This window comes from Coregonus lavaretus, assembly GCF_964263955.1.
Source record: "Coregonus lavaretus genome assembly, chromosome: 23".
NCBI lineage: Eukaryota > Metazoa > Chordata > Actinopteri > Salmoniformes > Salmonidae > Coregonus > Coregonus lavaretus.
Genome location: NC_140010.1, coordinates 23353093 through 23365525, shown reverse-complemented (window position 1 = coordinate 23365525; position 12433 = coordinate 23353093). Strand labels below are relative to the sequence as shown.

At 41.3% G+C, this 12433-nt stretch overlaps 1 protein-coding gene across 1 annotated transcript in view; it reads left to right on the top strand.

Annotated features, from left to right (window-relative positions):
• The window catches only part of LOC311099024 (protein patched homolog 1-like), a 30178-nt gene extending 29844 nt beyond the window's left edge, over positions 1 to 334 (top strand). Inside the window, exon 20 of the mRNA XM_084139620.1 lies at positions 101 to 334. Within this exon, the coding sequence (XP_083995746.1) occupies positions 101 to 135 (35 nt within the window). The 3' untranslated portion in view covers positions 136 to 334. The remainder of the gene's footprint in view (positions 1 to 100) is intronic.
• Positions 335 to 12433: the final 12099 nt, after the last annotated feature.

Here is a 12433-nt window from a genome sequence, read left to right as displayed (position 1 = left end):
TACATAGGCTGTCTGTGAATATGTCTCTGTGTGTGCAGTTATGACTGCTGTTCAACAATGGTTCTCACTGTTTTCTTTCTTCCTTGCTCTTGTGTTCCAGGTGGCCCATGGATCCAGGCAGCCAAAGATTGCTAGACACCCTGCTACCCCACCCTTCCCCTATGTCTGGAATCCTTCTCTGGCTGCCCCTGATACCCAGCCCTTTCTCTTTGATCTGTACATAGACCTCACACAGACAAGAGGATTTATTTGTAAAGATATTAAAAGTTATTGTTTTAAGAATATATAAATGTATGAGTATATATTTTAATACTAAAAAGAGGGAAACAACTATTTAAAAGAGTACTGTATAACTTGGGTATTCTCTTGTGTAGAGTCAGATCTATAAGATGATTGGGGGGTTCCTCCCTTTGTATAGGTTAAGAAGATGCTATATGTAAATCAGTTCAGAGTGAGGCGTTATTAAGATATTAGGTTATTGAAAATACAAGGTCAGTGTTTGTTTTTTTGCTGCTACACTTCAAAAAATGTTAATGTTTTGCCTTGGAAATATGCAGTACCCCCCTCCCCCGATCTAAGTTGATAAATAACTTTAGATGTTCTAGATGTTCTTACACTGAGGGTGGAGGGTGTCTTATTGATTAAGCTCCGTAACATACACATACACAAACACACATACTATGATCTATTCAGATTATCCATTGTTGGCCATTGATTGCACTGTACAAATACAAACAAGCTCAGTAAATCTTTTTTTCTTCTAACAATAACAACCATTGTGCCTTCACAACACCTTCCCTCTTGAAATTCACAAGCACAGTATATATATTCAAAGTTGGATGTAAATATGATATCTGTCCTGTTTGTTTGAGAGCATCATTTCACAGTTTTTATTTTGCGTTTAGAATCCCCTGAAATGTACAAGACGTCTTAATTTACTGATGTGATATGATGCAAAGACTATTAGCAAAACAATAGAATATCCCCGTTTTGGTTTCTTCCATAATACACAGGCTGTTCATCCAGAATAATGCCCGTGTTCAGACAGTAAATTAATATATTATTATGTATTTGTCCATTTCAATCACCTGTAGCTCTGTAATGCTCTGTATGTCTGTATGCAGTCAGCAACTTGACTTGGTGTCACTTTGGGTTGAAGTTTCTTGAGCGTCATTCATTGTGTCCCACTGGCATGTTGCATTATGTTCGTCTCGTTGTTATTTTGCAGTCTACATGTTTTATTACTTGAAGGAGCTATGATAAGAGTTGTATTTCTTTCCTGAGGTTATCTAAGCTGTACATTGGGTAAGGCCAACTTTGTCATCCCCCCTTGTCCTCCAACTCAACTGGGGCCTAGGGGGTAATATTTGACTAATGCTGGATGTTTACCCAATTTTATTCTGAAAGGGAATTTATATCAAATGCAAAGGGAGGTATTTGTTTTCTTTTAAATGTTTTGGCTGCTTTAGGTTTGTGGTAGACATTATTTCAACCCTGTGCAATTGTTGACTAGGTAGTGCATTTTGAGCAGACAACTACTCCAAGACCCACTTACTGTGTCATGGAGGAAGTCTGTGCTTTAGTGCAGTCTCTCTCTCTCTCTCTCTCTCTCTCTCTCTCTCTCTCTCTCTCTCTCTCTCTCTCTCTCTCTCTCTCTCTCTCTCTCTCTCTCTCTCTCTCTCTCTCTCTCTCTCTCTCTCTCTCTCTCTCTCTCTCTCTCTCTCTCTCTCTCTCTCTGTCTCTCTGTCTCTCTGTCTCTCTCTCTCTCTCTCTCTCTCTCTCTCTCTCTCTCTCTCTCTCTCTCTCTCTCTCTGTCTCTCTCTCTCTCTCGTCAGTGTAGCTCACATGCAAGCCAGCATTTCTGTGATTTTGTTTGTATTATGGACAAAGTTCAGTTGTTCAGTATTGGTCACATCACTGCCAATTTAAATGCAGGGAAATGTAATAGATTTAAGTGGCAGCTTGCGTTTCTTTTGTACATAGAGTTATGAAAGAAAAATAAAGTAGCTACTGTGCATTCTGGAAGTAAACAAAAAAAGAATAAGAGAACAACCTACATTCATTCACTGCTTCAATACAGAAATACATGAGTGTGTAAGTTATAGGAGTGCCAGGGTGGGGGTTCTGCAAAGGGTTGTAGTTTTGTTTAAAATGTATGTCATGCCATATAAATTATTTATCTAAAAAATTTATTTTTGTAGTTTGTACAGATGTTAGTCACTAGACTGAAGTTCTATTTTTAAAGAGTAAATATATATTATATATAATTATATCTATTGTTGCGGAGTTATTTTTTGTTGTTTTCGTTTGTTTGGTTGCTATTATTTTTGTGAGGGATGGGGGGGGGGGTCCACAATGAGTAGAGGGGGTTTCAGACAGACCCTGTTTTGTTTTTGTTTTTTGGAGAAAAGGGTACACTTGGAAAATGAAGGAGAGGTGTGGCAGACACTGTCCACCATGTTAAGTTTCCTTACCTTTCCTTCTTCATGTAATGATTTGAAGTTGTACTCTTTTTGTCGATGTCTAAAACACTGTGACTTCCGAAAACTATGCTCAAGAAAACCCTTGTGTGACCATTGTTTTCCCTCACCTTCTATAGGAATTTAACTAACAAAATAAATTTTAAAAAAAAAGAAAATCCTATCTGTTTCCATTGGTCTTTTCTCAATCAACTCTGGTGTGTTTTTTCTGTTAGCTTCTATTAGCAAAGTCAACAGCTTTATCGCCTCCCTAGGTCATCTTACAACTTGTTAGTGACAGATCTGTTTACTGGATAAATACATAGCCCTGTTTAATAGCCCTGCTGACACGACAAGTTCTCCAGGGCCTAAAGTTTGGAACCCTCATTGGTTTGAATGGTGTCACCAATTTTTATCTTGTATTCTTTTGAACTTAACAACATGAATTGGGATATTTAGAGTACTATATAGGTAGAGAACAAGGCTATGTCAATAACTCAATTTTGACAAAAATGCAGATAGAACCTTATAGTCCCAAGATCACTAAATGTCTAAGATTGTGTCTAAGAAACGCATTCCATCAACCTTATTGTGAAGCAGTGGACACAATCCTGACCTGCTGTCTTATCTTTAGTCAATCATTCTCTTTCCAGAACTACTTAACAGTCCACTCAAGGACTCTCTCCTAGATCAAGCCAATATAACACATTTTACATACAAATCATGATTTGGTCATGGAGTAACACTATTTCCCCCTTCTGTAGGGCTAACAAATGTTGAAACTTCAACTAGTTACCATCTTTGCTGCTAGCTAGCTATTGTTTGGAGGAAAAAATAACAATGTTCAGTTACTAGTACTAGAGTAGAGAAGACTAGAAGCCTCTCTGACTTCCTGCTTCATTGTTACGACTCCAACACCACTGTCCTCCACACAACAGGCCCACCTGTGTAGATGAAAGCTGTATGCTGTAAATTCCTGTGCTTCCCACAACAACATCTCAGTTGTCAGCTACCTTGGGCCTGTCTGAATCTGATATGTCTGGGACTTTTGAAGTTACTGTCGTGCCCCTAGAGCCTTGGGAGAGGGAAGGTGGGTGAGGGGACGGCTCCTTAAGTATTAGCACACCGTGCATTACCTTCCTCAACATATTATACTGTAAAAGGAAAATAGAGCTTCAAAATGCTAGGATTCAGTCAAAATGAAGAAAATAATAAGTACTATTTTATTCCAGAGAAAAGTCCAAAATTCTTACAACTGCTACTTAAAAGCATGTATTACCAATACATTATAGTCATCATTTCAAATAACAGAATCGATGTGAAAGTGGTTATTCAAAGAGAGTGTATTGTCTACTTTCTATTTCCCATAATACTTTACATAAACAAGTAGTAGAAAAAGTAGCAGTCACTATTTACAGCTGCACAGAAGGGCTGGTGACCAGGAAGTGGCAGAAGATGTTGCTTTCTGACCTCTATTGGTCAGTGTTGTGCTTGCTGAACTCTATGGAGTGCTTAGGACTGTGTGACTGCGCCGCACCATCTGGTTTACCTCAAATCTTGGTTTACAATTCTCCTCCAAACAGTGTCCAGGCAGCCTGTAACCTACAGGGCTCTTCTGTCTCCAACCCAGGATTCACTCTCTCTCACCCTCACAAATGTAGTTTACACCTAAATGGTTGATGGGGGAACCTGGAGTTTCCCACAGGAATGATTACATTGTAACTGTGTTTGTGACGACAGTTTTAAACATGGTAGTTGAAAATTATGTTTTTGTCTTTTGGGTAAATAAAGCATGAGAAGTTAATTGAGACAATGCTTACAATATGCATGGCTGGATGCATTTAGAATGAAGTGGTAACACTCCATACTAGGGGGGGGGGGCGACACTGGAGGTCTAGGGGACGTGTTTCACAGCTTCCGTTGGGAAGCCCAGAGAGTTTGGTCCTGACATAGCTTTAACTGCTTCTTCCTGTGGACCTCCGTGACGTAATGTATGGTTTCAACAGAAAGCATCAGGCTGATGGTGGGAGTTGATATGGCACTGCTCATTCATGCCTGCTCCCTGCCTGGCACAGCTCTGACTGCATGGGCACTGAAGCCAAGAATCAGACTGAGTGGCACTTTGGGCAGCAGCAAAATCATGGGGGAGTTCTATTCTGTGAACTGTTCTCTCTATCACACCCGCTTCTATGAACTTTATCAAGACAGATTTGTGTTGAAGTTTGAAAAGGGGGTGGAAGGGAAGGATAGCGTGGGGGAGAAGCATGTGTGTGTGTGGGGAGAGGGGGGGCGTGGGGGAGTGAGGCTGTGCGTGTGTGTGTCCATGGGGTGGGGATGTGAGGAGGCAGGGGACAGCAGCTGGCACTAGCTGAAAGACCTTATCCCCCTTAAATAGCCAGCAATATGTGGGTGAGATAACAGCTGACATCTTTAACAACAGATAACTAGATCATGAAGGCAAAAATCAGGACCAACCAGTCTCTGTAAAGAATTGGCTGAGGAGAAAAAACACATGGGGAACAAAAGAGCTAACATGATCTGCTGTGCATCTTGGGTGGTCTGAGGATGAGTGTCCATTGTTGTTAGAATTCAATAGGGCTGATTAGTAAGAAGTGTGTGTGTGTGTGTGTGTGTGTGTGTCTACATGCACTGGAATGCTCGTTTGAGTGTGTGTGAGGGGGGGGGGGGGGTGCTGTGTTTGCAGCAACAGTGGAAAAAAGTAGGATGAATAGAATGACCAAATGTACTAGTTGAAACATATCTCCTAAATCCTATTCCTTCTGGGATGTCTTCAATTGGATTAAGACCCCTAAAGCATTGTGAAACATTTTTAACAGAGTGAATAACTTCACTTTAAAGAGGTACAACACAAATTACTAATGCTATAGTTTTCACTGGCAATCACTATCTTAAATAATGTATAATATGCTACATATTTTATTACTAACTTAGTAGTAGTAGTAAATTAGCACAATGTAAAAGTTGATGCAATGTGCATTGTGTTTGTGCAGGCAGGCACCTATGGAATGTTGCTCCTAAAGAATGTTCCTCCATTTTGTTTCTTCTAATCAGTCGTCTGACTACACTCCATCACGCAGAGATCAATATTTACAAAATGTACGTCAAGCTTACAAATGTGTTTGCAATTTATACATTCTCTCTGACTGGATGAACAATATGAATTTCCAGGCCGGCCCCTGCAGTGTAAACATGTTTTAAATAAACAGGAACCAACGTAATGCCCTTTTAATTGATTCATTCTGGCCCGCCATGTTTACAGAAGGGCCTAAATATGAGCTCGTAATGCAAACCTAATGTTTAGAAGTGGTTTGTTTGGTTAAAACAATAACAATTTGAATGCCAGCCACATTGGGGTTGGTTGCATTGTGCTGGGGCTCCGTTTGGGGATGACAGACTAGTGAATACATGCTGGCTGCACTTTTACAAATTACACACTACATCTCAGTGTGACTGTGAAATAACATAAGACTGGGTTCTAAATTCTAAATTGGAATGGAGAATAATCACTAGGTGGCATGGCATTGTAGAGCAATCTGGAGAGGGAGAGAAGCAGAGGATTATAATTAAACACATGCAAGTGGCAGTAAAAGCTAATGAATAGTGCAGACTGGCAGGCATTTAATGTGGCCAGCTCAACATGGCATATAGCTGTGGGAGCTGCACCATATGTCCCTCGCTCTGCGCAAACATCCCAGCTCTGTCCATAAAAAGGATGCTTGAAACCAATGCTAACAGCACACTGACATGTTTCTGCACTAGGCTATTTATGTTCCTTTCTATGTTCTCCCTAGGCTAACATACCTCTCTCTCTCTGTTCTGAATCCCAAATGAATAGAATAGGATACGTTATAAGCCATAAAAGCATATGTTATATCTTTATCCTAACCATGATTTCTATAGCCTAGAAACTGCCTTGACTAATAATGTTCAGGATTGAGTCCCACACTTTTGACCAGACCCCTATGGGCACGGGTCGCAAGTAGTGCACTAAATAGGGAATCGGGTGCCATTTGGGTTTCAGTCCAGGGCTTTGGCCTGCTGTTCTGTTCTGTTCCAAAACAGAAGCCTGTCTTCTCTCTGCTCTACACTGAAGTCCTTCTTCACAGGGTGGAGTATCAAATCAAAGTGTATTGGTCGCGTACACAGATTTGCAGATATCGCACGTGGAGCGAAATGCTTGTGTTTCTAGCTCCAACAGTGCAGTAATAATACCTAGCAATACAAAACAATAGCACATAATCCAAAAAGCAAAAATAAATAAATAAATAAATATCAGAATCCGGAGTATATATGTACTGTCTACTGTGTACTGTATATAATGGTGTGTATAGACAGTATGGTCAGTATATGAATAGAAAAGGTGTGTACAGCAGTAGTTACAGTATATAGTTTGAGCTTTGACTAGAAAACAGTATGTAAACATTATTGAAGTGACCAGTGTTCAATGACTCTATGTACATAGAGCAAAGCAGTCTCTGAGGTGCAGGGTAGAGTACTGGGTGGTAGCTGGCTAGAACAATGATTAATGTTCAGGGCAGGGTACTGGGCGGCTAGTGGTGACTGTTTAACAATCTGATGGCCTGGAGATAGAAGCTGTTTATCAGGTCTCTCGGTCCCAGCTTTGATGCACCTGTACTGTCTCCTCCTTCTAGATGGTAGCGGGGTGATCAGCTCAGGTGGCTGAGGTCCTTGATGATCTTCTTCACCTTCCTGTGATACTGGTTGCTGTAGATGTCCTGGAGGGCAGGCAGTGTACCCCCGATGATGCGTTGGGCTGATCGCACCACCCTCTGCAATGAGACTGCGCAACAATAGGGAAATTGTAAAAGACAGAGTGGCTCTACGGACTACTTACCACATGTAGAAAGGAGGGAAACTCTGCTCAATCATAACAGCAGCTCCAAGAAAGGCCTCTGGAGAAAGACCTTTCACATGGGGACCTACACTACTAACTCTAATACTGAGTGGATCACTGATGGTCATCAAAGTCTAACGACCGTAGTTATTAGATTAGGTCATGTTATATGTCTGTTATACTTAACTCTACACTACAGTGCATAGGAAATCATAAACATAATTTCCAAAGACTGACATTGTTTTAGGTGTTAAGGCGCTAAGCACTATGAACTGTTTTCAGCTACAGCGTAATGGTTTGACTCCAAGGTGGTTGAGTATGCTAGGCTAGAAGAGGCTACAAATCCCTAACCAAATGGTTTCATCACCTAAATCCATCAGTGGTGGGGAGTAGGTCAAGCTCTTCTAGGAGCCCAGCTTATCTAGCCCCAACCCCAGTCCAATCCCACCCCAGATTGCATGCTGCCCCTGTGGGCCTTACCACATGAAACATGGGGTCTGGGCCAAAGGCCTGTTCACAAAGATACATATGTATTTGCTATTAGCCATATTTATTAAGATTCATGAAGGGAATGCCCTTTCAAATGGGGCAAGACACATTTGTTTCCCTTTTGAGCATGACAACTAACAACCCAACCTAGAAACCTTATGTAAACCCAAAGATATAGCAGAGGGAAAGGGAATCCCTAGCCAGTTGCACAGCTGAACGCATTCAACCTAAATGTGTCTTCCGCATTTAACCTCATCGTCGCCCGGGCAGTAGGAGGTCAACGGCCATGCTCTACCTTGCCGGCTCGGGGATTAGAACCAGCAACCTTTCGATTACTGGCCCAACACTCTTAACCGCTAGGCTATCTGCCGCCCCATAAAGGACTCGAGACTTCACATATCACTCCCATGCTGTAAATAGGATCTTCAGTAAACGTGTTGCTATAATTTGTGGTGTGTAGGGAAGACATATCTCCTGAATTAAGTAGTGTAGGCCTAATTCAATGTACAGTGGGGGAAAAAAGTATTTAGTCAGCCACCAATTGTGCAAGTTCTCCCACTTAAAAAGATGAGAGAGGCCTGTAATTTTCATCATAGGTACACGTCAACTATGACAGACAAAATGAGAAAAAAAAATCCAGAAAATCACATTGTAGGATTTTTAAATGAATTTATTTGCAAATTATGGTGGAAAATAAGTATTTGGTCAATAACAAAAGTTTCTCAATATTTTGTTTTATACCCTTTGTTGGCAATGACACAGGTCAAATGTTTTCTGTAAGTCTTCACAAGGTTTTCACACACTGTTGCTGGTATTTTGGCCCATTCCTCCATGCAGATCTCCTCTAGAGCAGTGATGTTTTGGGGCTGTCGCTGGGCAACACAGACTTTCAACTCCCTCCAAAGATTTTCTATGGGGTTGAGATCTGGAGACTGGCTAGGCCACTCCAGGACCTTGAAATGCTTCTTACGAAGCCACTCCTTCGTTGCCCGGGCGGTGTGTTTGGGATCATTGTCATGCTGAAAGACCCAGCCACGTTTCATCTTCAATGCCCTTGCTGATGGAAGGAGGTTTTCACTCAAAATCTCACGATACATGGCCCCATTCATTCTTTCCTTTACACGGATCAGTCGTCCTGGTCCCTTTGCAGAAAAACAGCCCCAAAGCATGATGTTTCCACCCCCATGCTTCACAGTAGGTATGGTGTTCTTTGGATGCAACACAGCATTCTTTGTCCTCCAAACACGACGAGTTGAGTTTTTACCAAAAAGTTATATTTTGGTTTCATCTGACCATATGACATTCTCCCAATCCTCTTCTGGATCATCCAAATGCACTCTAGCAAACTTCAGACGGGCCTGGACATGTACTGGCTTAAGCAGGGGGACACGTCTGGCACTGCAGGATTTGAGTCCCTGGCGGCGTAGTGTGTTACTGATGGTAGGCTTTGTTACTTTGGTCCCAGCTCTCTGCAGGTCATTCACTAGGTCCCCCCGTGTGGTTCTGGGATTTTTGCTCACCGTTCTTGTGATCATTTTGACCCCACGGGGTGAGATCTTGCGTGGAGCCCCAGATCGAGGGAGATTATCAGTGGTCTTGTATGTCTTCCATTTCCTAATAATTGCTCCCACAGTTGATTTCTTCAAACCAAGCTGCTTACCTATTGCAGATTCAGTCTTCCCAGCCTGGTGCAGGTCTACAATTTTGTTTCTGGTGTCCTTTGACAGCTCTTTGGTCTTGGCCATAGTGGAGTTTGGAGTGTGACTGTTTGAGGTTGTGGACAGGTGTCTTTTATACTGATAACAAGTTCAAACAGGTGCCATTAATACAGGTAACGAGTGGAGGACAGAGGAGCCTCTTAAAGAAGAAGTTACAGGTCTGTGAGAGCCAGAAATCTTGCTTGTTTGTAGGTGACCAAATACTTATTTTCCACCATAATTTGCAAATAAATTCATTAAAAATCCTACAATGTGATTTTCTCGATTTTTTTTTCTCAATTTGTCTGTCATAGTTGACGTGTACCTATGATGAACATTACAGGCCTCTCTCATCTTTTTAAGTGGGAGAACTTGCACAATTGGTGGCTGACTAAATATTTTTTTCCCCCACTGTATGTATGACATGTGAAATCTCTATCATTGCTTTTTGTAACTACTGGTCAAACAAATAGTATGTGGTTGCACCTGTGTGTACCATGCTGACAATTTTTTTTTTTTTTATAAACATAGCCACCTGGGCAAACCTACACTAAAATGGGATGTGGTTGAGCAAATGTGGATGGATGGTGGCAGTCAATTCAATAAGATGTGCATACAGTGCATCATTCTTGAGAACTGACGTATAAATAAATGAAAATAACATCTTAGCATTCAGAGTTTCAGGCAAAATTATACAAATGGACTTCATTGTGTAAAGAAACAGGTAATTTCAGGGTAGGCTACAAATTCCGAGTATACACAGATTTACTGGCATGCAGTTTTCACAGATTGTCAGAAGAAACAGTCCACTCATTTTCTTTATTTAATCCCACTGAAAGATTGTATGAGTGGCCAACGTCATAACAGCCCTTGTATGGCTCCCCTGGTTGCAGTTAGACTGACCTCTACTGGTTAAACAGTAGAATGCATTATGAAACTCAGCACCCATTATTTACCAAAAACAGAGCCAATATTATTTCCAGCCAGGCAATTGCAATAACAGAACAAAAAGCTCTAGAGATTTGTTTTACTAAAAGTGTTAAGAGAATGTGACTAAGGTAAACAATCTTGTGTTAATCAACCAAATAAAACATGGTTTAATTTCATTGTAGGTTAAGACAATACACATATAGGAATCAAAATGATGCTTTCAGTCCCATTTTCGGCTTATGTATCCATAACTGGGTCCATTAAAGGATCAGCTTGGTGTATAGTGCTGCAGACAGACAGGACTAATGTTGATAGACACATACAGGCTCTTGTTCAGATAACAAACACCATAGAGACAGACAGAGCAGTCCTGAGAGGATGACAAAAGGAGATAGTCAGAGGGAACAAGGGAAGGAGGCAGGAAGAAAATAAAAACAAGGGCTGGCCGGCGCTCCGCTCTCCTCCGATGGACTAACTCGCTGGGTGGTTTGTCTGTTTATTTAGTCTGTAGAGGTGATGGGAACTGAGCAGCAGCCACTGCCAATTTTCTTTGCACAGAGAAAATATTCATGTGGACAGCTGGAATCCAGGGAGCAGTCCAAATGTGCATCCCAAATGGCACCAATGGGGCACTGGTCAAAGGTAGTGCACTATAAAGTGAATGGGGTTCTATTTGGGATGCATCCAAACAGTCTCAGGGCCAAGAGATACAAGCCCCAGCTCACATGAAACACAGCTCCACATTCAAATCTCAGCATCTTTCAGAGGCAGTTGGCTTTTTTACACCCTCAAAAATTCAGGAAAATCAGGAATTTGAAAGGACACACAAGGGGATTTGGCAAAGTAATTAACAATTCAGAAGCAGAAATTATCAGTGTTGTGAAATAGTAGATAAGGGTGAATTAAGGTCTGAAACATGAGCCTATTATCACCTTTTAAAAATGACAAAGATTAAAAGATGTACTGCAACTGCTAGTCTCATATCTGATTGTGTGAAGTAAATGCAGTAGGTTGAGGTTCTCTGTTAATCCACTATACAAATGAATAAACGTGCCTTTATAAAAACTACATTGAACATCACTATAGAGAACATCAGGGCTGTTCCTGATATCGCTGTATTTTACATAACAAAAGTGAACAATATGCTATCAAATGACTGAAGCACACAGCTGAGGGGGAGCAAAAAAATTAAATTAAATTCTGAAACCCTGTTCAGCACTAGATGGACATCAAGAATGAGCTATATAACTTTCAACAAGTTGATGTGGCTACGTGTGGTCTGTGTAACAAATTGTTTTCTAGCCGATAAAAAAAAATAAACTCAAAAAGGCAGAGCTGCATGTCATCACAAACAAGGAAATAATAAAAACTGTGCTCGTTAACCATTATTGAGAGTTCAAAGAAAAGTTTGCATTTGCGGTATATACAAGGCTATTGCAAAGTGTTTCACATAGCACTTGCCTGTGAGAATGGGCAGACAAGACTGCTGGTTGGGGGAGGGTTGGTTTGGGAGAAGGGAGGGGAGTACCACCCAGTGAGATGGGGGTGGGGGTTGTGCTCATAGGAAACAGTTGTGCTGCATGCAAGGCCTCACACCATGCTGTGGGGCCACCCAGTTGCCAGCAGAATGCTTATTTTTATCCTTTGGGGAAAATTGTTCAGTGTGATATGTTTATTAGGGCTTTGATATGTCATGTGTCAGCTTTTGCTTGCAGGGTATGTGTATACACAAGTTGGGCTTGTGTATAGTAGAGGTTTGGGGTCAAGGAGGAGGAAGAAAGGGAGGTAAAAAAAAGCCCCCACAGAGTGCTAGGCAGATGTGCACGGGTCATCCTTCAGTGGTCTCTCTGTTGATGTCATGGGGCTAGAATGCAGCTCCATGGTAGGGCATGTATACAAACACAGGAAACACATTTAAACTTCTTGAAGGAAATTAAACAGCATCAGGCAAATGGTTGGTTGATAAATGCAACAAAATAACA